Source organism: Leptodactylus fuscus, chromosome 9, assembly GCF_031893055.1.
Source record: "Leptodactylus fuscus isolate aLepFus1 chromosome 9, aLepFus1.hap2, whole genome shotgun sequence".
Taxonomy (NCBI): domain Eukaryota; kingdom Metazoa; phylum Chordata; class Amphibia; order Anura; family Leptodactylidae; genus Leptodactylus; species Leptodactylus fuscus.
Window position 1 is genome coordinate 80,387,361 of NC_134273.1, and position 26,931 is coordinate 80,414,291.

The 26,931-nt window shown below is 41.7% G+C and overlaps 1 protein-coding gene across 10 annotated transcripts in view; it reads right to left on the bottom strand.

Annotated features, from left to right (window-relative positions):
- Positions 1–26,931, bottom strand: part of FOXP1 (forkhead box P1) — a 497,110-nt gene that overhangs the window by 86,089 nt on the left and 384,090 nt on the right. Inside the window, exon 1 of one of the 10 annotated variants that reach the window (XM_075287505.1) lies at positions 11,283–11,444. The exons of 8 other annotated variants lie outside the window; for them this stretch is intronic. In XM_075287505.1, the coding sequence (XP_075143606.1) occupies positions 11,283–11,423 (141 nt within the window). In that variant the 5' untranslated portion in view covers positions 11,424–11,444. Of the gene's footprint in view, positions 1–10,466; positions 10,928–11,282; positions 11,445–26,931 lie in introns of those variants that run through there. One more of the 10 variants, XM_075287507.1, reaches the window with a different exon arrangement.

The window sequence follows — 26,931 nt, forward strand, 5'->3', positions numbered from 1 at the left end:
ATTGAACATTTTTTTAAAAAAAATGAAATAAAAAGCTTTCAAATAAGCGGTAAGCAAAAGACAGAAATGCTGCATTAATTTTATGTAACATAATGCCTTAATATGCAGTTTATCTTGCCTTTTTTCACTTGGGTTCTTCTGTCATTTGCATAGTGAGCTCTCTCCTAATTTCACAGTCATTATGCACTGATGTCCTTATTTCTCAGCATCACTAATTTTGATTAACTTAAAATGGTTCTTGAAGGTCAGATACATAGTAACGACATATTCCTCGGCATTGTTGCATAAATCCACTTTTTTTTTTCCTTTCCCTCCCTTATCCCCCCAGTGTGTGTGTGTGTGTGTGGGTTGCAAAAAGGATTTTCATTTTCCTTATAATGGATTTGGTTTATGGAGAAGTCACGCTGACATTACGAGCAGAGTTGTCTTATTTTTTGGGGGGCGTTCCCTCAACCCGGGGCCTCGGTGCATTTTTGAACCATTGGCCAGGATTCAATGAAAAGTCCCTGTTGTAATGTTCGCCGAGCTCCACGACTTTGTTTGATTCAGGAATATCAACAAACTGGCACTGTGGCAATTCCTGGGAGAGCTCTATCATCAAAAGCAGAGAGGTGTAATCCCATTAATTCGCTCTATTCCGTTCTGCATTGCTTTCAAAATATAACAAGCCATTCAATAAATACAATTTACCCGGCAACATCACTCATCTGCCTTAATGCCCAAATCATTAGATCACAAAACAAGTTTACTTTTCCTTGAGGTCTCCTCGGCCATTAATGCTGCTCTGCTGAGCAAACAGCGGAAGCCTACCATCAACGAGGGGTTGTCAAAAATTTTTTTTTAAGTTTTCTTATTTTGCCCTAAAAAAATTTGGACTCCGTTCAAGACAAACGTTGGATGACTTGAGGGAGAAGGCAACCGAAGTGCCAGCACATACATGGAGTCATCTCTCTGGATTTTCGGTGGTTGGTTGACGAAAAAAAAGTCGAAAGGCAAATATAAAGGGGTGAACGATCTTACCCGTCAAGGTTTGTTGGCCAGACTCTGTATCCATAAAGCAAACACCGATCTTAGGAACAGCCCAAATTTTTACACCCCCCCCCCCTTCCGCTAGATTCGGAGATAGTCCCTACCACCAAAGGGCAACGTGAACTAGCGCTAGCCCATAATAGCCCACACTTTATTACCCATTACTACCGAGGTCATTAGCGGCAAGAATGATTGTCCTGGTCTTAACCTATTGATCATTGTAACTACTATCATTTAATCCTGCGTTGAACGTCTCTAAAGCAGCTAAGGGCACACCAGAGAGAGTGGTTTATTGTGGAGAAATATAGCCAAGCGTTGGAAATTACACTTTGATTCATAAAATCTACCCAGTGGTTTAAATCAATAGTATTTAAAACAGTCATGTAACTTCTTAAGTAGAACTCTCTAATATTTATGACTCCCATACTGAATGTACTCAGTCAAAACTAAACTTTGTATTAAACACAGGCCGCCACTCTCTGCACAACCCTCCATGCAAGCATTGATTTCAAGGGGCGGAAAAAAAGAAAAAAAGGGGAAGTTTTTGTAATTTTTTTTTTCTTTCCTCTCTCTCACATTGATTTGAATTCGCAGCTGCTCCGTGTAAGAATCGACCACCCCTGCCAGCTCGCTATGTCTCCGTCCTGGTCGACAATAAAGCTTGAACCGCAAAATTTAAATCGCAAAACTGATCGCGGTTCAAAAAAGTATATTAAAATGAGTCGGATTCCGGATGAATCATCGCAGACGGTAGTTTTTGAAAGGAATCAGATAATATATAACCTCCCCCCCCCCTTCATGCCCCAACCCCATAACAAGCTGCCTTTAGGGATCTGAAATGCAAATTATACTGTTAGTAGACAAATTAACCCCTGTGTTGCCAAGAGAGCAATGGGCTGTGTAAAAAGCAGGGCGTGTCGGGATAAGGGGTTAAGTCGGTTCCGAATAGAACCATTAGGAACCTTCAAGGGGTTGATAAATGTTTCAGGTAGTTCTGGGTGGTATGGTGAAGCAAAGAACAGCGATTGCCAAGTATTAACCCCTACAAGATTCACGGACCTGTACTACCCTACCGTTAAGACAAAAACATCCAATGGCCATATGTTTGATGTCACGGGATAGAGTGACATTACTATTTGCCCACAAGTCACATGATCTGCAATAACTCAAGTGCCTAAGGCTAACAGAGGAGGCATAAAGAAGTCTTGGTAACAACTTAAGGGAGATTTCTTTACAAAAAGCTACACTTAGGGATCTCAAAAAGAGCGGAAAGGAAGGATCGGGAAACACTAGTGCAAACAGTGCAACAATAAGAAAGGTAAAGGTCTGCTATTATAGATGCGATCCACTATATACATTTAGTTAGAGGGGGCACAGTAGACACAAGCACATCTATTAGTTGTGGTTTGAACATGCAAAAAGTCTCAAAAATATCCATGAATGGCCTGTGGCCGATCTCGTAAGACACGGGGAAGCTTATTCGCCAACACAAGATTTGTGCAAGTGTCATAGTAAAGCGAATCGGCCAACCAGATTCTTGTATTGTGTTTGGCAAAGAAGAGTTAAAATCTGGTTGGCTACTGAGTTTCAAGGCGAGCCTGGGTCTCATTCACCCTACACTCAATGCCCAAACGGACCAAGTACTGAGTAAAACTGGTCATTGAACTCCTCATGCTGTGTTCTCCGTGGGTTGTCCGTTGTCCTGGCTCGGTGGAGGAGCAGAAGAACGGATAAACGGTCCATCAAATGGACGACTTATTTCGAGGAATGCCATTGACTATAAAGGGGTCCATTAAGTGTCGGTTCTATTTTACAGACTTGCAGGACTTTTCCGTCTGTCTCACTACGACGTAGATGTTGACGTAGCCTTATAGCGCAATGGGTAACACATTCTCTGACGATATCGATATGCTCTCTCTTATATTAGAGGGTATCGGTTCTATCTATACAGGTCTGTTCCTATACCTGGCCTACAAGGCAACCATTTGGGACAGACACAACATTAACCCTTTGAGGTGTTGTCATGTTGCGTTGCTAGCGACACCACCGTAAATTTGCGAAAAATGACAAACTCTGCTCCGCGACATCTGTATAACACACAAAGGGCCGTATTAGAATAACCCCAGTTTCCATATGAATAATTATTACTAGACAGTTTGGGAATGGAACGTGTCGCAGCACAAAGCCTTTTGACCAAACACAAAAACCGCCACTTACAAGTAGACCAATTCCAAATCCACAATTTATTTCAAAAAAATTACAATAGAGTTGGATTTTTTTTTTTTCTTCTTCTTCTTCCTCCCTTCTGCTTCATCTCCCTCCCCTACCTTCCCACATGGCAAGATTCATTAATGTAAATGATAAAACTGCCTGCGAGTCATTCGCCTGCTTCTCACAAAGCCCTTTTTATGTAAATAAAAACTGTTCTCATTTACAGAAACAGGATTTGATATAATGTGGGAGGCGGTTATGATCAGGTTGGGCAGAGATAGAATCGTGTTCTTCGTCTCCCGTGCGGTTCACTGGGGGTGACTGACGCCCCTGATCTTATCTCTCCATTCGTATTCATTGCCAGCCTTCAGCTTACCTGCCAGGTTAATTGTTTTAGTGACAATAAATACTCCATTCCATTGCTCGGAAAATAGAAGGAGGCTCGGAATAATTAAACCCTGTTAATATCCGACAGTCAAAGACGTCAATAAATTTTTTTATTTTTTTATTTTTTATTTTTTTTTCCCCACTGTTTAAGTGCTCCATTTATTTTTTTCTTCTTCTATGCACGCTATATAAAGAGCTCTTAAACAAAACAATTCTATATTTTTTGAAAAAAAAAAAAAATTACAATAAGAAATAGATCATTAAGTCCAATTACAATAATAATAAATGCAAACACTTGCGTTGCAATTACCAGCTGAACCGAAGTGCGGTGCGTTTATTTATGGTAATTAGAAAAACATTTATGTTAATAGAGTTGGAAAACAATAGATATTTTTCACCTCCTGGAAATATCTGACTGCAGATAACATTGCACTTTCTACACCCCCCCCCCCCCTTCCTCAGTACAAATGTGTAATGTCATTTACAGCTTTGATAAACGAGCTCGCTGACCCCCCCTCTCTATTTGCTCTTTTAAGTTGTAAGGAGCAAGGTACCCATTCATCAATGCCATAGCTGGCCATACTTCCCACAAGAAAAAAAAAAAAAAACTTTTTGAAAAAAAAAAAAAAAAAAGTTACACTCTAATGCCAAGGGGCCGGATTCCAAACTTTGTCAACGTACCGTACTTCGAAATTTTGGATTGGTTTAAGACGTGTGGCTGTTCTCACCTATTACAGACACCTCTTTCTATAGATCACAGTCGAATTCGAGAGTGCAAATTACATTCTAATGAGAAAACATCATTGGGATCTTTGACAATTTCGCCATTCGCTGATATACTACTAATGAAGACGCTCCAACCGGTCGGCTCTCTTGGTGTTAAAGGTGAAAAGACGAAAAAATATCGTAGCTCTAGCCATGGCTTTGGAAAAATCGAGGCCAAAAGGCTTTGACGTAAAGTGGATCGGCAATTAAAAGAATTGTGTAAAGAATTGTCAAAAAAAGTGCAATAAATTAAACTGCTAGCACCGTAACAGGTTAGATACAAATCTAAATTTAATGTATTCTGTCTTGTGTCATCTTGTTTTGTCAAGACATGAAAAAGAATAAGAAAATACAAGGCAAAGGAAGGAAGAAGAAAAAAAAAACAGGAGCCCTTGAGATATCGCAGATGACGACCTTTGAGATGCTGTCGGTTTACCCTATTCTGGGCTATTTGCACAACGATGTCTCAGATTTAAGGAGCTGATAGACCTCAAAGAACCTAAGTGCAGTTCATTGTTTAACAGGCAGGTTCCATCTCTCACCTAATCAATGGCCGTCCAGTTCTTCACGTTACAGGGGTATAATGAATGACAACTACATTTTTTACTAAATATTCATTGCGTTGGCTTTCCAAAGCGCACGTCGTGGAACTGGGGAATCGAAAGCACCAGAGCTCAATGTTCGTCAACCGGGGTAAAGGCCCCTGGAAGATGACAGCAGGATCCCGACTCGATAGGTCTGTACTATCCCTTCTCTTAGGAAAATATTAATGAACTCACCAAGAAAAAAAAAACAAGAAAGATCTATAAAACGTAATTGAAGTCTGTGCCGGGGAAAGAAAACAAGTTTCCAGTAACCCAAGTCTGCACTCCATAAAACAAACAAACTGCGTCCTAACCAGCCAAGTCTGGACCAAACAATAACAATTTTAACTGATGGTGTCAGAACTTTCCCACAATCTCTTCGTGCAGGTGTTGTGTGTGCCTTCCCCTCCTCTAAGCCTCTATTTATTTTCCCAAACTAGAGGAAAATCAATAACTATGAATGCATAACAGAACATTTGTTACAGATTAAGACGTATTAATGGAGCCGACTTAAAATAAACACAACTCGGGAGTGCAAAATGTTTCATCAGTTGGGATGAGAGAGGGAACGTAACCTTTTGCTGCCATCTATTATGGGATAAAGGAGTACTGCTGGTGTGTGAATGTGTAGATGTAGCAGAGCTGAGATGGTCATTTGCATCTAGAGATCTCAATAACCGACTAGGAAAATCTTTAACTCAACATTATCTTAACCCAAAAAGCTCCACTACATCGGATACATCTAATCGGGTCCTATTAGAGTCATGCATCCGTACCACTCTTTGGCATATGGGAACACTATGAAATAATAAACCATTACAGTCAACCGCTTCCGAGAGTCTCCAAACACAGGCCGGCAGCCCCGATACTGCACCAACGCTCCAAAAACACAGGCCGGTAACCCCGATACTGAACCACCACTACTTATAAGTCACTGACCTCCATAATATTACATGAATCCATTCTACAGAATGACCTCCCCTGCCCCCACCCCGTTGTCTGGCGTGGGTACCAGTATATTGACGACATTCCCACAGACTGTGCTGGAAATAGACCATCTAACTTCAGCCCGGGTCGTTGAGTTGCACCAGACAGACCCAGCACGGGTAACACAATGGGCAACAATAAACCTCAAAATTTGATTGTCTACTTTCTAATTATTTCAAGGCCTGCAGAACAGCCTGTAATAAAGCGGTCTATACAGTCCGAAGGGCCAGGTTCCTTTAAGATATTTCAAGGGTGTACTGCAAGAGTTCAGGTTGTTCTGGACATTTACAAGTCTGGGAACTTTGCATGAGTTTGTTATGGTAAACACTGCACCTAGTGTGCGGGTAAACAAGCAGATCCCCATCGGCCCTTCCTCTTTTTGAAATAGCTTTTTTTTTTTCTTTGTAACCGCTGATGATTTACAATGTTACCAGCTCTGCCAGATTATGCAATCCTGCTTTTAGGATGCTTCATGAGTCACACTGCATTAACCCAATGAGAACTCTGCCCAGAATCCAATCCTTCGTGCAGGAACCTTTTATGTCCTGACATTTTCAGCACCAGGGCCTGGAATAGAGTCAGAGGTCAAAAGATGCATTTCCCTTCCCTGTTTATCACTTGGCACTAAGATAAGACACAACATGAGGTGTTACCTGTGATTTACTTAGGATTGCAGGTAAAACTCAGTAGTCCCCATGCAGAACATCAGCATTAGTCAAAAATATCATAATGTATTGGAAAGTAAGCGCCCTAGACCATAGATGCAAGAAACCGTGATGTAGGTAGAGAAATAAATAGATGGATCGGATCAGTTGATCATTCAAGACCAATCAATCAGTAGTAGGATGGAATCTACAGGTAGATGCTGTAAACATCTAATAAATCAACATATTTAGAGGAAGAAATAAATGGGTCGATCAGTCAAGATCAATCAATCAGTAGATTATTGATCAATAGGAATGATAGATAAGACACCACAAGGTCATTATATTTAGGGAATTAAAGAGAAGGATCAATTGGTCAATCATTTAAGATCGGTCGATCACTCAAGTTCAATCAATCAGCAGACTGATGGACAGATACACACGATGGATGGATGGATGGATGGATAGATAAAAATGGGATAGATAGAAATGGGATAGGTAGGTAGATAGATAGATAGATAGATAGATAGATAGATAGATAGGAGATAGATAGATAGATAGATAGATGGGAGATAGATAGATAGATAGATAGATAGATAGGAGATAGATAGATAGATAGGAGATAGATAGATAGATAGATAGATAGATAGATAGATAGATAGATAGATAGATAGATGGGAGATAGATAGATAGATAGATAGATAGATAGGAGATAGATAGATAGATAGATAGATAGATAGATAGATAGATAGATTGGATGGATGGATGGATGGATACAATGTGTTTTCTATTTCTTATATATCCCTTTCCTTTCCTGCTGGAAACATCATAAAAAAAACCAACTGGAAAAACTATTGCTTTGAAATGACAATGTTTAAAATTCCTATCCCTTAGATTCACAAGAAAATAATATACCCCAATGCCGAATGTTTTCATTCCATACTCTGGAAAAACAGTAATGGATCCCCGTTTCCATGGCGGCAGACACAAGTTCATCAAATAATGTTTTCTTTTCACACTTGTGTTGTTTTTTTGTTGCCTGGCCTGGGATTCCTCGCACAGCCCCTGCTGCTGGAACTTCACCAATGAAGCAGAGCCAACGCCACAGAGGGCTCAGGAGCAGAGCAGCACCTTTGAATCACATTTCTATTCTCTTTTTTTTTGTTGTTGTTTTTTAATAATCCAGGAAAGACAATCAGAAAATATAAGGAAGAGGTATAAAGGCTACTACTACTACTACAATGGCCACTACATGGGGGGGGGGGGGGGTGCGCCCTGATCTGGGGAAGTTTCTTAGTAAAGACCACTTAGACACTGGGTGACATGTCAGATTGTGAACCCATCAGAACAGGTGTCAATATGGAATACTATACATGTGTATGGGGAAAGGAAATTTCATAGTGCCGAAGTGTAGCAGAGCTGAGTTTGTCATTCTGGACAAGTGTACAAGTGCTGGTTATTGCTGCATATTCATACCTCTATACATATGGGATACATAGGAGTGTGTATACTATATATATATATATGCTGAGTTTTTCATTTACACCAGTACACAGAATGTTGTTTGTGCAAATTTCATACATCTATATAAATGGGAGAGATTTCATACAGGTTAAATAGGTTGAAAGATATAAGATAAGAAGATAAAGTGTCTCTATATATCTATATATAAGCCGAGGCTGACGTTTGGCACAAGAGCACAACATGTTCTGTGAATCTATCAAACATCTATACATGTTAGATAGACATGATATAGGTATATAAACAGTGTGTGTTATATAAATTCTCATATCTAGACATGATAGATAGATATTGTAGATAGATAGATAGATATTATAGATAGATATTGTAGATAGATAGATATGATAGATAGATAGATAGATAGATAGATAGATAGATAGATAGATAGATAGAAGATAGATAGATATTATAGATAGATATTGTAGAAAGATATTATAGATAGATATTATAGATAGATATTATAGATAGATAGATAGATAGATAGATAGATAGATAGATAGATAGATAGATAGGAGATAGATAGATATTGTAGATAGATAGATAGATAGTTTCCACATAACCCTCTGGCCCATCTACAGACACATGTATACACTATATTCACGACTTGGCATAAAACCTACATTTCAGTAGACGATCCTCTCACCAAAAAACCAAAGTAATCATAAGACTAATAACCGACCCCTGTAAACTCCATATACCATATCCCAATGTCTGTCCATATATACAGTCCTGCCTTAGAAACTAGTCACTGACATCCTCCAACCTCACAGATCCTATCTAGAAGAACGCTCCGGGTAAATGTGAGAAGAAACGTTGCAAAGAAGGAAGCAAAAATAGCAAAAATAAGCAAAACAAAAAGTAAACAAAAAACACACGAGACCCAAATCCTCTGCTATCTCTACTGTTGGTCTTCGCTTTCCATGCCCTCTCGGTTTTTGGGCATCTTGCTGCCCGGCCGAATGACAGACCTAAAAGGTATTTGTGTCTGTTAGCTGGAGGATTTGCATGATGTACAGAAATGCAAACCTGTCCTAAGTGGCGGTTCTCGACCTCTACAAAGCCTCTCTATTAAAATGACCCTTTTTTTTGCGGTCTCTGCACCTTCACAGTCACAGCCTTTGTAGTTTAGATCAATGTGACCTCAGATCTTAACACTTGAGAAAAAAAAAAACCATAAAAAATAAAAAGCTTGAAAAATAAACCAAAACACATAAATACATAAGTAGGGTTTTCAGGGCCGGTTTGGTCTAGGGTGCCGGTAAGACTGTGGAAATATCCCCTGTAGCTACTTGTTTGACAAAAAGTCACCCAGGGGCCTACCTGAGTATCCGCTGTGTGTGTGGGTGAAGTGCGAGCTCTAATTTCCTTCACCTTTTTTCATGATTGCCCAATGACAGGTGCTGGCATTCTGCTGGTTGACAGGCCGCTACACAAATAACTGGCTTTCCTGAGAGGCCTAATGCTCCGCTAATGAACAATAAATCAAGTTTGATTACAAAGTGTCAGGCCAATCGGCTCTCGGTTAAGGTTTCGTGGCTGGCGAGACTGGCGACGCTCACATCTCTGTTAACGGTGCTGGAAAGCGGAGATCAAAAACGCACAAAAATAAATAAAAACAAAAATATCGATTTTTTAAATATAAAAAAATTAAAAAAATATATATAAAAATTCAAAAATAAATAAACAAAACATTCACAATTATTTTCTTCTCGTTTTTTCTTTTTTTTTTGGGAAGGGGGGGTTAAAAAAAAAAGTATTATTGTTCTAGCCACTATTACACAAAGTTCCTGCATCAGCAACAGCAGGAAACAGACACTGTAATAACCCTTTATCTCCCGGAGGCATCAAGCTGCAAATATCCTGCAGGGGTGGCTATGAAACAGCTCGAAAAGTGTCAACAGCAGCAATACCAACTGTAAGAAGCAATGACCTATCACTGGATACAGACGAATAAAATGCAAAAATAAAAATAAAAAAAAAACTATAATGCAAAAAGTACAATTGCATGTGCAGCATATGGTATTCTACAAACTGTGAGCACACCCTGAGATATGTCTGGTTACACACAGTCTAACATAAAGGGAAAGGGAATAAAAAAAAAAAAAAAACACTCCAGCCAAGTTTTCAATGACTTCATTGTTGCTTTGCAAGTGGAGAAGTTAACTCTTGCCATGCCAATTCCCTTGGAGCACATGGTAAAACATCAACATTCCCAAAATGCCAGCTGTCAGATACACCCACCTGCAGCGGTGGGGCACATGTGCCAGCTCAATGTGGCAACACAGAGGGTACGTGTTATACAAAAAAAAAAAAAAAAAAGTCCAGACTTACAACTTACCTCTCTATTTCCCTTTGAGTTCCCTCCCCAGATCAAAAGCAAATCTTGTTAGGAGCAGCGAGAGGACGACGTTGCCGGCTTGACACTGAGAATTACCTCCATTTAGATCTGGTTACTAAAGATTTGACCGACACAATTCAGCAAAAAGAAAAAAAAAAAAAAAATCAACCACTTCCTCTACGTCACGAGACAAACACCAAAAAAAAAAAAAATTTCTCTTAGACGGGGTTCGACAATCAACCAGGACAGCTCAATACAAGAGTGGCGAGCAGCCGCCTCCGACAACAACACGCGTGATGATCGACACCGACCAACGTCAAAAGAAAGAAAGAAAAAAAAAAAACTGGAATAAGCGAACGCTACAGACAAAAACAGGAGCTCACACACATCGCGCCGGGCACACACGTGGAATTGGAAGTGCACACGCTACCGCCGGCGTAGGAAATTCGATAACAGCAGCTGATAGAAATTAAAGACATGTATCTGAGAAGTGGTCGCTGTCAGTTGTTTTGTTAAAAGCCGAAGACTAGAAGGAGGGGGGGGGTTCAATGAGAGGACGGTAGGGAATAGAGAAGAGGGGGGGGACCTTAAAGAAAAAAAAGATCCTTAACAAAAGGAAGAAAAGCTACAAGGAGCAGTGACCGGAATTCTTCCGAGGATCCCAGGCAACTTAGTAAACAAAGCTGGAGAAGGCGCTGGAAAGGCTTCTTACCACTTCTCAACAAAAAACAACAACAACAAAAAGAGAGAACGATTCTGGCAAGTTTCACGGGAGGAAGAGAGGAAAATTACAAAATCAATCACATATTGACAAACCTGACAAACTCCATTTAGCTGCCACCACAAACAAGCAGAGCCGGGGCCCGGAGAAGAGCTAATAAGCCTTGTTGTAAGGAGAGCCTTTAGTTTCCTCAGGTTGTAGACACATTGCACGGGTGGCTCATGGACTGACAACATGCAAAACCATCCTGGCAGCCACGCCTTTCCCAACCAATCACAACCATCCTCTAAACATAATCAGTTCAAACACCCAACACAATGAGCCCTGGCGTTTTTTTTTTTCCTCTTTTTTTCCTACTGGCGGCAGGTGAAAAAATGCATTTGTCTCTAAAGCAACTGGGCTTAATTGCTGTTAAACCTTTGACCTGACCAGGCTTGTGGCAGCTTTCTGAAAAGGCCATCAAACGGGCACACACTCATCCTTAATCAAACACGAGAAGGAAAGAGGGGGGGCACTTTTTTATTATTATAAAGGGTGGGCTACAAGAGAGTGTAGAAGTTTAACCTTTTAGATTAGAAGAAGGAAAACGGCCCCTGGAAGATGAACCCCGGACGATATTTACAAATGCCATCTTTGCAGCAGCAACACAAAGCAACAAGCCCGGGGGCAGGACGGAGAGAACAAATACAAAGTAACAATGCACAAACATAATAAATAAACAAGAACTACAAGCACAAAAAGTTCCTACGTGGAAAATGTACTAGTGTTCCCTGTTATCAGCCAGGATGTCTAGAAACAATCCAGAAATCTGCATCTATATGAGGGGGGATGGGACTGTGTGAGCACTTGAGTTTGGCTGGCCCTTTAAGAAAAGCATAGCAAAAAGGGGTTAAAAGTCAGGGAGAGGAGCATCTTTGTCCCCTGGCGGAGACAAAACAGAGGGCAGGGTTACTAAATCCCATCAAGTTGTAAGATTCCTCCCACTTTGGCTTCCTCTTTTTTCAATGCCCAGAGCGGTTTCAGAGTCCCAGGGTGGCAGGGGGAGGTCGGCAGGGGGCCCGGGCTCGGTGGGGCACACCTCACAACTTGTTTGTTTGTTACAGTTGCCTGCAAACACAGACAAACAAAAACAACCTAAAACCTGTTCCTGCGGTGGAGTGTGAGCCGGTAACCACTCCAACCCGTTCTCCCATATGCCTCTGCCGTCAGGGCTGCATTGTAAACACATCTACATAGTGTTTTGTGTCCATCTGCTCGGCTGCTGTTGTGTTTGCTTTAAGGACTGTTTTTGTCAGATAACCCCCCTCAGACTGGCGCAATAACACGCGTGATATAGTTATGCACTGTACGTTAGGAATAAACAGTACACGGTTAACCCCTTGCATGCTGCAGAAAAAAAAGCACCGGCGTCGTTCCCACTCCAACAAAAATCAGTGCAATTGGAAAAAAATCCTACGTTATGTCCCAAAATCTGCAAAGATGGTTTAACCATTGATTTTTACTTAAGGGATCTTGGTATAAAGTTTTTTTATGCAGTAATGTTTTATATTTTTGGGCGATACAGATGTGTCGATGACTCCGGCTGTTGTGGTCTTGTAAACCATGTGGTAGGGGCGTGGCATTTTTGTTCCATCTTTTAGGGGACTTTCACATTGTTCCGCATATAGGGGTGAATTGGTTTCTTACACAAGATGGCTTGTGTTGCCATTGCTAAAGCAGGTTTGGTTGTAGTTTTTGATTACAATGTTTTTGCTGCCATTTTTGAAGCAGATTTGGCTGCGGTTTTCAGTGTTGCAAGAAAAATTGCAACAAAAATGCATCTAAACCTTCACATGTAAATCTAATAGTTATTTACAGAGCCAGTACTGGGTATTGTCCCTATGTCAGGTGCAATATGCAAACTCTCGATATAATAGCCCAAAAACCCCCACACTGATCACATACACAGGGGCATCTAGTAGCCGTCACATCTCTTTATCATGGACAAGAATGAGTCAAATGCCGTTCAATAGCAAAAACATAAAAAGTAAACTTTCTATTTGTATTTTTCCTACTATGGAACATACAGAAGCCCCAATATGGATGGTCCTGCGTCAGCCCCTCCGGCCCCGAGAACCACAAGTATTACCCACTACTCAATGCGTCACATTTGCTTCTATTTTAATACTATTGACAAGCAACTTTGCAACAAAAACTGCACCTTTATGTCCTTAGATTGTCACAACTCATGCCATTTTCTAAAACGTTGGATGGGACATGGGCAGGGTGTGTGTGGTTGAAGAGGCCCGCTTCATGGCCCAATGCATTTAGGCCTCCTGTAGACAGACAGTTCAGAAAATCTGGTCTGTCCAATGGCAAATTTGATGGCCCAAACCCAGTCAGTAGACTTGGATACTTTGCATCATAGTCATCTATCATGCTAGGAGTCTCTGTCTCCCCGTATATGCAGTACAGGATAGTGGACACAGGCGGCGCTGGTTTCCTTACTGGGTCCAGATCCTACTCTTAAGTGTGCAGGCGGCCCTAAGATTACTTGCACCTTACAAGAGTAGACTTAAGTTTTTGGTACATGGATTTCCTGAGATGCATCATAACTATTAAGAGGTCTGTGGTGAATCTGACCGGGCCACAAAAAATGTGAGTTGAATTTTATGTTCTTTATTTACAAGTCCTAAAACACAGTCACAAAAAAAAACATGGGGGAAGTTTACTATGGTGGCTGTGCCTGAATTCTGGCCATTTGGGCACGTTTAGGCAAGATTGTGGTACATAATTTTTCTCTAGTTTGCCCATTTTCTCCACGTATCAGAAGTTAGATGGTATGGGTCCCGACCTCTGAGAGCCCCAAGGATCAGTACAATGGAGCCCCAAAAGTCCCCGATGTAGGACTCTGTGAACGATATGCAAGTGCGTTCCATGGCCGGGACTCTAGAAAATTCCATGAAGGTGCCAGAAGGCCCATAGAAGTGAATGGAGCGCCGGTTGGTCATACACACTGATGCTTCACTCACATGCAGTAGGCTCTGAGGACTATTGGGTCCCCGTTCTCCTGATCTTTGGGTCTCCAGGTGGATACGGGATCAGTGTTTTTAATGATAAAAACCCTTTCATACTTGGGTCTCTACCATGCCATGTGAAGAGCTAGCTTAAATTTAAGCAACAATGCACCCCCGTTTTCTGATGTGAATTAGAATAAATTCCCACTGTTCTCCCTGATCCCCCCTCCCCCTTTTCTCAGAAGTGGTCAGATCCAAAAAGTTGTGCATTTTGTGGTGCAAATTGCCATGTGCCCACAATTCCCATGCCATGGCCATTGGTAAATCTTCCCTTGAGTATCCAGACTTCTAAATTATTTGCCCTTCTAATCTGGTCACAGAATTTTTGAACCTCCTCCCAACACCCTCCCCCCAAAAAACATAAAAAAACACACATTAAAATGGCACACAAAAACAAGTCTTGATTTTTGAATCCATGAGTGCAAAGACTTAACCTCTTCCATGCTGCAACAAACTGGATTGATTGTAAGGAAGAATAAACAGTGCAATGATTAACCTCTTCCATGCTGCAACAAATTGAGGTCACCATCCCAGCTGCTGCTGCTGGGCCGGGGCAAAAGCAGAACTGTTTGTAATTAGAGAAGCAAAGTTACAAGCTAATTAAGAAACCTACAAATTAGAACCAGTCATCGGGAGCCGTATACACAAACCATCAGATTGTAGGTCGAATCGCGCTATAAGGCAGAAAACCAAGGCTGCGGTGACAGATAAGGGTATGTGACACTAGGTGCTGTCCTCTAAAGTGGTTTTGCATCTCATGTATTTAATAAGAGTCCCCCTCCCCCGGCTTTACACACGTTGTTATGAATATTTAATTGTGGAAGGACTTTTGTCGAGCTAAGCTCCGAGACTTCATGTTCACCATTTGACATCGGGGAGGGTCAAACGCACACATGCCCTATATACATAGATATGAGGATATATTTATCTGCTTACCTCTGACTACTGAGCTGATGCCTCCACAGAAGCAAATATCAATAGGAGATCTGAGCGAGGATTCTGCAAAGATCTGACTGCTGATCCTATGACTGGTGAATTTCCAGGGGTCTGTAAAATATACTTAACCCCAAGGCCGAGCCTTATAGATCACTACAGAACCCTATGTTGGTGTAACCTCGGTTTAGCAGAACCACAAGGGGTCCAGGTATTGTGGTCATAATATGGAAGACATCTGATTATCGGAAGATATTATTTTATAATAATTATGTACTAATTATTAGTATTATTAATATAATCAATAAGATAAATTGGGAAGTATTTGGCCATAGCCATCGAGGTCCAGATATATAAAATGTTCTTCGACCACCATATAATCCTTGATAGGATCTAAAGACGCCTTGTAATGTGGGATACCTCAGTCTACAACCCTATAGACAACCCTGTCTTTAAGGGGTTGTTCACTTCCTCTTTTTCAGCCAGTGACATTGTGTCCATTGGTTAAATGAACTTGCTGTAGCTTGGTCCCATTCAAATGAATGGGGCTGAGCTGCAATACCAAGCACAGCCACTATGCAATGTACGGCACTGCTTGGTAAGTAGCGAAGAGGCCGCAGCAATCAATATCATAATCCTGGAAACCCCTTTAATAAGTCAGTTCCACATCACCCCCTGCTGCTCCTATGGGATGCCTCAGGGTACGACAGAGGTGCCCAGTCGTCATTGCAATCTATGTAACCACTAAAGATATCCGACTGATTTTAATGTAGGTCATGCAATCAAAGGTGTGGCTACATGTCCTCTATGTGAAAGAAGGGTATACGTTTTCCTTCTTGGTCATAGCTCAGAAATGCCTATATTTAACTTACTAGAGGTTCCGCGTGGGCGGGCACTTGAGAGAACTAAGCACTCAAATACGCCATAATGTAACATATCTGACAAAGATTATATTGTCTGCTCCAATCTTCATGGGACTGTCCCCTACACAAATGTAGAAATAATATAAAATGTCCAGTTTACTGGCAATATTACATCCTCAACCTCCAGACCATCAGTGGTTTACCTGAACCAAGCTTCTATGGTGATCACTCCCCCTGAAAAGCACTTGTTGGCTGAGCATGCATGTGGATAAAATAAGAGGGACTGTCCGGTGATTGAACATTCACCAACTGGTATTGAAAGCATATGGACACATTTAGACATGGCCAGTGATGGATTAGCTCTGAGGAAACGAGAAAGATCATCTGAAATAATCCAGCTCAAGCAATCACTAACCTCCCCTCAAGATCGGTGACCTAAGACTATTATCCAATCTAGAAGAAATTAGCCAAATTAGGATAGTTCTCACAAGAATACAGATGTCCTTTTATCTGTAGGAGGCCACATATGTACACAGTTATGATATTTGGTGAAGGACGCTACTTTCTGTAGAAAAATCTCTCTCTGAATACATTTTCGTGTCTCGGAGAGGTACGTATTAGTGTTTTGTCACTATATGGTTTGGCTCAGTGGTTAGTACTGTCGTCTCGTAGCTCTGTGGTCTTAGATCCAAATTCAACCGCAGCCGTCATCTGCATTAAATTTGTATGTTCTCCAGAGTGGTTTCCTCCCACACTCCAAAAACTTACTAGGAAACTACTGGTTTCACAAGGCCAAAACCGTAGATCTATGGTGGTCTGAGATCAGCTCAGGAGAACCATGGGAGATCTTGTTCTTGAGCCAAGATATGGAGACATGAAACAGGACTATTGGCTTTGTGCATAGAGATATTACATTTTGAGCCCCAATAAAGTTGGTCATACCTAATAGATGATGGAAGATCGACAACCATCTAAGTTAGGCCTCCTGATTCTCCTCCAATGGAAGATGATGAGGGAGAGAAATTTGGTCATTTGGAGTCTGCGGGTAACCACTGTTTTAGTGGACGAGCTCGCCATTGTTCAGGTCCCCTGGTGAATCTGAACAGCAGAGGCCCCAACGTAAGTGTGAGCCTAACCTTAGAAAAGATTGGTGAAGTTTTAAGTTCCACCAAATTGAATTCAAGGAGCGAGTATGCATTCACTACAAAATCAACCACTATATCTATGAGAAGGTCCATATGTCCATGGAAGAGACCAACATGGAAACCTTTGGAGATGGTGTGAACTGAAACTGTGCAAGCTGTGAGACGCTCCATGTGGAAAAATGGTTGTGTTGCTTTTAGCTTGCACTATTGGGTGTCCATGTGCAATCCGTAGAGTTAGCCATTATGAAAAGATAGTATCCACTTTATTGTGATCCATGCAAAGGCATGACCTGACGTTTTTTTGTCCTCCACCACCACCTATCACACACCATTTATACTACTGATATCATCTTTTGCGTTAGAAAGGTCTGAGGACTCTCTTAGGAACTTGCATTAAGAGTGACGGCTATCATGGCGCCCCTTAACTCTACGACTCTGGATGTGTGAATGAGCAGTTGCCTCACTAACCCTAATACTGTATTGTAAGGTTTGATCTTCAAATGTTGGCCATACCTCCCAAAATGTGTTTGTAGAAGCAAAAAACGCCACCTTCTCTAGATTTCAGAGGACCTTCACTGGTGGGACGTTCTAGGAGAGGATTTGTAGAACCTCAACGTTCCTCTTGACATTTCACTGACTATAGCAGCGGTCTTCACCTATGGCTCTCCAGCTGTCAGGGAATGATGGGAGATCAAGTTTAACAACAGCTGAGGGGACACAAGTTGAAGACTGAATCATTAATGGGGGAATGTCAGTGATTAGGGCTATGTAGACACAAAACACTTACACAGTCTGCCTTGGCCACAATGTCTCATAGTCTTTAGGCTGGAATCACACATGCGGTTTTTGATGTAGGATTTTGAGCCAAAGCCAGAATTTAGGAGAAGTAGGAAGTCCTTCCTTTAAACAACTTCTTCCTTTGGAAACCACTTCTTGCTTTGGCTACTATAAATGGAGAGGTGGCCAAGCACGTGCAACGCTCTACAGTTATATGGCTAGACTGCGTCTCCAGTCACTCAGGGTCTCTGAGCCTGTTCTCGGAAGTAGGATCCGCATGTAGAAGACATTTATAACATATCCTGAGGCCCATGGTGGTATAAGTTTAAGTTGCAATACCAGACACAGCCTTTGGAATAGGATGGTGCTGTTTCAAAAAAAAAAAGTTGTCTAATAATCTCATATACCCCTTTAAGAATTGGTTAACAAAAACTCGGCCCATCACCCTGCATGAGTGATGAGTAGATGAGCTTGTGGCCTGTAATGAGGAGCAATACCTTCTTCCTGACCCGTTTTATCGTTATCCTATGAAGAACTGACTTGTGACTGAATGAACCTGCACTTGCTTAATTAATTGATATAAAAGACTTGTTTTACAGCAATTAATTACCCGGCCCAGGTTAAGCCAGTGCGAGAGGCGACTGCGAATACCTGAGTAGATAGAAGGCTCCTGTGTAGGATTAGTCAGGTTTTACCAAGTAAACTAAATTCCTCTTAAATCTGATGTAGAAGAATACAACTGTACCACAGCAGCAGCAGAGTAACCCACTAGTGGCAGGAATGTAGTGGTGACACATATACAGCAATCGGTAACATTGTAACAACGCATAGGGCTGAGCTGCAGTATCAAATACAGCGCATGTAGAAGTTGCTTCTAGAAACAGCGCCCCTTCTGTCTATAGGTAGTATTTGGTATTGCAGAAACGGCACCACTTTACTCTACAGGCTGTGAATGGTATTGCAGGTCAGGCTCCCAGGCTGTCTCTGCTGCTGTAGTTATTAAAAGGGTTTTCGAGGACTTCTAAATTGATGACCTCTCCTTAGGGGTTCCAACACCCTGTGGATCAGCTGAATGAAGCAGCAGCGGCACTCCTAGAGCAATGCTTCGGCTTCTTAGATCATGTGACATCACCTTCATTGGTCACATGGCCCGATCATGGCTCAGTTCCATTGAAGTGAATGGCCAGACCTGCAATACTTAGCACAGCCACTATATAATATACAGCGCTGTGCTTAGTAAGTACTGAAGAGACTGTGGCTCAGTCCTATTTTATTTGAGCAACAGCACCCCTTTAGTCCATAGGTTGTGTCTGGTATTGCAGGATTTAAGTGAATAGGTCAAAATTGCCATACCAGCCAATCCGTGGTGCTATTATTGGAAATAATACAATGCTATATTCTAATATCTTGTATAAATGGATGTACCAGCATGCTGGTCAGACATCCACTGATCTCTCTTGATGCCATTCTTTGTGTAGGCATACGCCCATTGTTGAGTGTTAACTCTTTGCAGGTCATAACCCAAAACAGCAGAGATTTCAGCATGCCCCCTTCAGTGCAGCCTCGGTGCACGGCCCTTCCCCCCCTTACAAAACATCTGCTATGACTCATTAACATATTAATACTTATAGACAGTGCGCAAGCTGAACCCCGGACTAAAATTAGAGCCTTTCTGCCTGATAAAGACCAATGCATTAGCTCATAGCTTCAAAAAATATACCATAATCGGCCCCCAATGTGATAAAAAAAAATTACAAAAACATCCAAAAAGAAAATAATAAAATCGTCCTTATCCCCCCAATATCAGATGAGGAGGGTACTTTACATCTCTTCATAGAAGGTTTGTGTATTTTGGTTTTTTTCCCTGCACGGTGGAGTTAGGAGCAGGATAATTACTATTCGGGAACATGGAGGCTCATGATTGAAATAATTAATCAGAGTCGTACTGAACAAATTAGCGAGTGCTGCTGAACCCGTTTAATGTTGCAATGCTCTGCGGAGCAACGGTACAGGTCTCTGAAGCTCACAAAATAAGGGAGAACAAAGGAAGACTTGTAATAATTTTGTCATTTGCTGCCAAGTGTGTTCTCAATGTTTAATATGGCGCATGGATTTTTTTTTTTCTTTTTTGAGTTAGAAATTTTTTTTGTATTTTTTTTTGGTAAAGGTTCTCCTGTGTGCCGGACTCTGTATGATGGCTCTTGGGACTAGCTATGGCACCGTATTTCAAAGGTAATTCTCTAGGCATACAGGAGTCCAACACAGAACTTGTATGGTGTAAGTCACATTATGCAGGGTTTTGGACAAATTATCATAATCTTTATTCCCCATATAAGAGTGTGGAGTGATAATTTCCATATAGTCAGGTTAGGGAAAGGTGACTAGCCACTGCTCCTCTAATTTTGGAGTTTGCATCAAACCGAATGTACCAATTACCCCTGTTGGGTTACCCATTCCCGTAGCCTCAAATAGTGCTGGCCCATGGTGTCCAACCACTTGTTTGATAGGAGTTATCCACAATTTTTCAATTGGCAACCAATGATGGTTATTCTTTCTGATTCCACCATACACACGCATGCTTGGCATGTGTTCTCAACAGGGGGAAGTGGCCTGGGACGAAGCATGTTCAAATTCAACCCTGCCCCTTGAAATACGTCAAGGGAGAGTTAGGACATCACTATATGCAATTATAGGGCTCAGCAGACATTCATCTAATGTGTGTGACCACTTTTGGGCCTGATGATTACAACTAAAATATGTACAAAATGTTGCGAGGTGGCACGCAGAGTCCTTACACTATTGGATCTTACGCGGTCCATGTGCCATGAGCAGCTCCAGAGGTAAGGGTAAGTTCACACAGGGTTCCGGTCCAAAATACGGGTACCTGTGACTGGATGCTGGTGCACTCCGCTCCGGATTAGGCCCAAATGAATGGGCCTAGTCGGGAGGAGAGTGTGTCTGCAGGCGGATGTCGTGAGGCGAATCCGCCTGAAAGAATGAACACGTTGCTTCTTTTTTCGGGAGCCGGAACAAGCGGCTATAATTGTTAGTTTGTTACATATTCACACTCAGTAATGTTTTAATATAAGATCTCTGGCTGACCATGGCTGTCGGCGCAGGAGTCGGAGTTGGTGAATATATACAAAAATAGTGATTTGATCTACTGACTCCAGAGCCCAATTACACCTCCACACAACATGGCGGTAGTAATAGAACCATGTGCCCAAGGCCTAAATTTTGCATCGCCCCGTCCGAGAGTGTCCCAGTCTATATTCGGATAAAAAAAAAACACCTTTGAAAGTAAATGTCTCTGCAGCTTCCATACAGATGACACCATGCGTGGGCGACGACCTCTCAACCCGAAAACAGAAACTAGGACCTGCTTGCTCTCCTTCTACACTGCCACCCTTGCCGCTTTCACAACGTCTCCGATTGGAAACCCCCTTTAAATCCGATCTATCATTTAATCAATGTCTTACTCTTGTAATCTTAAGTTTTATAGACTTTGGAAGACGACGTCAATGCACCCGCACACACAAAAGCAAACTCTGCAAAACCCCTGGCAGAAGAACACCGCCATATATTACCCTGCAAACATACAGCTCGTAATACCCAATGATTGGACTGTATCAATTAAAACAAAAAAAAAAAAGCGAACCATGGAGAGGCTAATGCGTAGTGAAATACGGCAGCCATAAAGCCCATCAATCTTGTATATTGCTCTTTTTTACACTGCATAAACCGAGCCAAGGTGTCTTCTTCACAGAGGAGCCTGGAACGCAGTGCAAGCAATCTGGATGCGAGAGGACGAAGCCAGAGCGAGAGAGAAAAAAACCTGTATTACAGTTGGGAATTGTCCAGGGTTTTTACGGACTATCCCTGGAAAGCAAATTGGCATTAGTTCAATAAAACACCTACTTAACTGCAAAGGGCCACTGTTCTCGTTTCAATAGTCCCCAAGGTTTGCCGTGATATATGTACATACGGCTCTCTGGTTTTCTTTCCCGGGGCACTAAGAAAATACACGTCCTCGGCTCACATTTATGTGACAATCTAAGGCCGGGTGACACAGAAAACAGCGCTGCGAGTAATCTGTAGAGGAATAGGCTGCTTTTATAAGCTCAAGCTAAATATTGCATTTGGACTAAACTTCCGAGTCTGCCGTTCGTGGTGCCAGTTATAGACTGGGACTAAATTAAGACAGCGGCCATGTGGCAGGGGGTGCTGGATCGGGAGGGGACAGAAAGGGAAAAAAAAATAATATATGACACCAAAGAGCAAGCTTGGGGCAAATGGAGGAAAAACAGAAGAAAATTCTTGGGTGTGCTGTAAAGGTCACGAATATGGGTAACATGCGGCATTATTACATGGGTTCCTCTACTACTAGTCGGTAAAGTTTTTAGGCCTCATACCTATTATAGGCCCATACTATAACTCTATACGGAGGAGTATGGGGGTCTCGGGGGGGACTTTAAGAAGGTGTCTACCCTAGATTCAATCCAATGGCATAAGGCGGTACAAAAAGTACCTATGGCTCTGTAATATAGACCGTAAAGGAAGATCATGTTCTGCTATGACCAGAGCACAGCAGTACAATGTAGGGCTGTACTCCAATATCAGATCCTACGACCCCCAAAGATCAGCTGCTCTTCGCAGGCCATGTGATGTCACAATTATCCTTCACAAAGCCTATTTTCAGATCAGTCCCAGTTAAGTGAAAGGGGCCGAGCTGCAATACTAAGCACAGCCACTATATAGTGTACGGCGCTGTGCTTGGTAAATTCTGAAGAGGCTGCAGAGCTCATTGAACGGACCCCCACCAATGCTCCATGGGCCTAAAGGGGTTATCCAGGATTAGAAAACATGGCTGCTCTATTCTTCACAGGAAGTGACATCATGTGGCCTCTTCCTTTTGCACAGGAAGTGACATCACATTGTTCTTGTGGCAATACTGCAGCGCAGACCTGTTCAAATGAATGGGACTGAGCTGCAGCATGGCCATGTGAACAATGGAAATGATGTCACTTCCTGTACAAAAGAAAGAAGCCACATGATGTCACTTCCTGAGAAGAAGAGAGCAGCCATGTTTTCTAATCCTGGATAATCCCTTTAACATAACAACAGGGAAATGGGTTTGCTTGGTGGCAGATGACAGGGTAACAACGGGGTATTTGTTCCAGTCAAAATACCATTCAAAAGACAACTTAAAAATCAGACAATTTTGCTTTGTTTTTTTTGTTTTTTAGAAAATGCAATTTCTAAATGTACAAGCAGCAAATTTTTACCACATATTTGTGTATTGAGCCTCGTGTTTTTCAAATTTTTAGAAATTTTTGAAATTTTAGGGTAAAAAAAGTTTTGCATAAACATATTAGTCATTAACATATATGAGGAAATTGTGAGTCAGGGGGAAAATGCTGACAGCAGTCCCGCACTTGTGTGATATTAATAGTCCGTATATAAGAAGCCTCTGCCATGATCACGAGCAACAAGTGTTTAAAAGGTTTCCCGATGAAATGGATGTTCGCCGTAAATTCCTCTAAATCTCTTCGTCAATGCGCACTTAGACGCTGATGTGGTGGAGCGACAATCACCATTCACAGCAAATGTAGAAAATGTGCAAAAAAACATCTATTAAAGTGCCGGGTGTGAAAGAATGTTTTTGTAAATTATTTCAGAATTGATGTTGTTTGTTGTCACTTTGAGCTCCGCAGAAAGGGGAAAATCGACCCGAAGATATCTGAAGGCGGTGTTACTTAAAGGAATTTTCTTTGCCAAAGAATGAAAGTTGTTCTTCAGTCAAACTGGGGGGGAGGGGGGGTATAAAAAAATTATACACTTGTCCTCCGATGTGGAGTCAGGTCCCCAATCCATCCTGGGTCAGGCCAGCAGTGAAGGGGCTCAGGTGATCACATGTTGGGTGCCATCAGTGCTAATAGGTCACTTGTAATCAATATGTGATTGGCCGCCACAGTCACCCGACCAACTTCAATGGAAGTATGGACTGGAACAGAGTACCCGACGCCACAGTGGAGGACTAGGGCCAGGAGAATATCCCTTCTGTTTTTTATTTTAGTTTTCCAAACTGGAAAACCCCATAATGGACTCACAATGGCCCACTGGTTCCCAAAGTGGGCCATATCTCATGTCAATCCAGTGATTGGATGGTCAGAATGCAATACTTAATTTCGCCTGGAGGGGCTCTGCAGGGAAACTGAACACTTGCCACCTGGTTCACCTGTAGATCATACATGACCGATGTGATAAGCAAATTTGGAGTAACTAATGGAAACAAGGTTGTAGCTACCACAGACGCAGACCAAGATGCCCTCTTGTAGAAGGGGCCCAGCTCTGGTTGATCCCATCTCCTTGCTACTTCATGGCAAGGAATGGCTTGAGGATCTGGCCTAAGGATCAAAGAAAGTCTGTGGAGGAGGAGACAAAACCACACCCTCCTATCCAACACCATCATGGGGACCAATATTGCTCTTTGCTATAGGGCCCGATCCACAGACCTATAGGTAACCTGGGAAATTTTTGACTTTCTACAACCCACTTTTACAAAAAGAAGAGCCTGAATTAAATATTTTTGAAGTCACGGACATTACACAACGTACAGTATAAAGGAATCCCAATGTGTACAAAGGAAATCAAACACGTATCCAAAGTTTAAAGCAAGTGGGCGATGGCGGGCCGGTCAGCCCAGCCCAAGTGGCCCTTATGCGGTGCGGAATTCCATGTAACACTCCAGCAAGGATTCTGAGCTCTAGAACCTGACAATTCCACAAGTGGCTCTCTCCTAATCATGAAAGTTTATTTGCTAATTCTTGTGAAAATTAAATAATCACAGCAATCAGAGAACAATGTGTGAACTGTGTGCAATCACGCAAACAAGATGTTATCGCTGCCACCTCCGCTTTGATGACCGATCTCTCGGATGACTGTAATAAAAGCAAATAGGAACATGAAATATTTGCTGAACATCGATTGCACCTTCAGCTTCCTGCTTTGCCTTATTAGAGTAATTTTTGTTTACTCGTCTGTTTTTTGTTGTGTTCTCCTTGTGAGACATTTTGTGGTTTAGTTGCCAGTCAAAACAGGATATCTGTAAATCACAAAATGTATGAGCACAAACCGTCAGAAAACATGCAGCATAACTGATTAAAAAAAGAAAAAAAAAATCTAAGTAACAACAGATCATAGGAAAGAGATGATAGATGTGGGATATATAGATAGATAGATAGATAGATAGATAGATAGATAGATAGATAGATAGATAGATAGATATGGGATGGATAGATAGATAGATAGATAGATATGGGAGGGAGGGATGGATAGATAGATAGATAGATAGATAGATAGATAGATAGATATGGGAGGCATGGATGGATAGATAGATAGATAGATAGATAGATAGATAGATAGATATGGGAGGGATGGATAGATAGGCAGATAGATAGATAGACAGACATTGGATGGATGGGTGGATTTGAATAGATAGATTTTGGAACGATAAATAGATATTCTATCTACCTATCTATTATCTATCTGATCCTTTCTACACAAGATAGACAAATAGACAGATTCCATTTGTAGATTACCAGGAGATCACTGACTGGATCACCAATGATCTTGCAACAGTGACTCTATTTGAGATTTCTGAATTAATGGGGTTGCCACTTATTCTGGACCTCCATTACTAGACAGGGAAAGAGATCAGCTACAGAGAGAGTCTCAGGAATTCCCAGCTCACCTTTGCATTACATGCACTCCCCTTGACTTTGATACGCCCCATGTAATGCTTCAACTTTCCTGCGGGGGTGCTGTAGGAAACTAGAACACTTGTTTCCAGGCATCACTGGAGTTTCCTACTTATTTTTATGAGACCCATACCCTAAAAAAGGCTTTGTCAAAACCATACCCCCTCTATCCTGGCAGGATGCAGGAATTTTATGGTATTTTTGATGTATCTGTGTCAATACTGTAGTGTATCAAACACCGGCACGGCGAAAGACAGAAGGAGATCTGAGATTGTCCGTGATCAAGAAAAACAAGCAAAGCAAGAAAAAGACATAATTTCTCTCATCTTCCGCTCTCTTCATTTGATGGAGGGTATATTTACAGGGCTTGAGTCTAAATAACCGTGCCTCCTGCGAGGTGGGAAAGTGCTTTCAAGCAATTTTTCTATCTGACGGTACTAGTGTATTCAATTTTCGGCTAACAAGTCTTTGTGTATCGGAGAGGGGTGCGTTGCGTTGATCCTAGTGCTCGGCTTATGGAGTAAACCAGCACCATCGATTCCACAGCAATTGAAAACAAAATGTTAAGTTAAACCATTAACCGCAGATGTATACGGCATGTAAGAGGATCGAACCAAACAGGTCAACAGGCTGAATATAACACAAGCATTTCAGTAACCGAAAAATCAATCTGTTTCTTTCAGCGGTGGAATGCCATTTATTCCTTCACATGTAGGACGCACGGAAAAAAATAACACCCGATCAATATTTAGTATATTGAAAAGACATTAGAGTGACAGGACATGGACAATGTAGGGGCGACACGGCCCCAGGGAGGGGGTTCACATATTATCTTCATAACAACATAGGTTATCACCATATGAATTCATTAGGGTTTATAAGGGGGGTAAAGTTTTTGGCTTAAGAATATGAACATGTGCGATATATCTGTGACTCCTCTCAGATCCCATGACAATGTGTCCTCTACATTACTGAAAAGTAGTGACCAGTCAGGTGGTGTTGGTGGCCACTTGGTGGACCCCCAAGGTGTTGTCAATATGGCCAAGGCACCAACATGCAGGGAAGGACGTTATTTATGACAGGGGCACAGGAGAGGAATTGGGAAGTGATTAGTCTTTCCTACTGTTACGTGGGAGAGGATGTAGTAGCCATTTTGGAAGACACACACAGACTTTTCTGTTCTGTTTCAAAGGTCTTCAATCACCTTTGG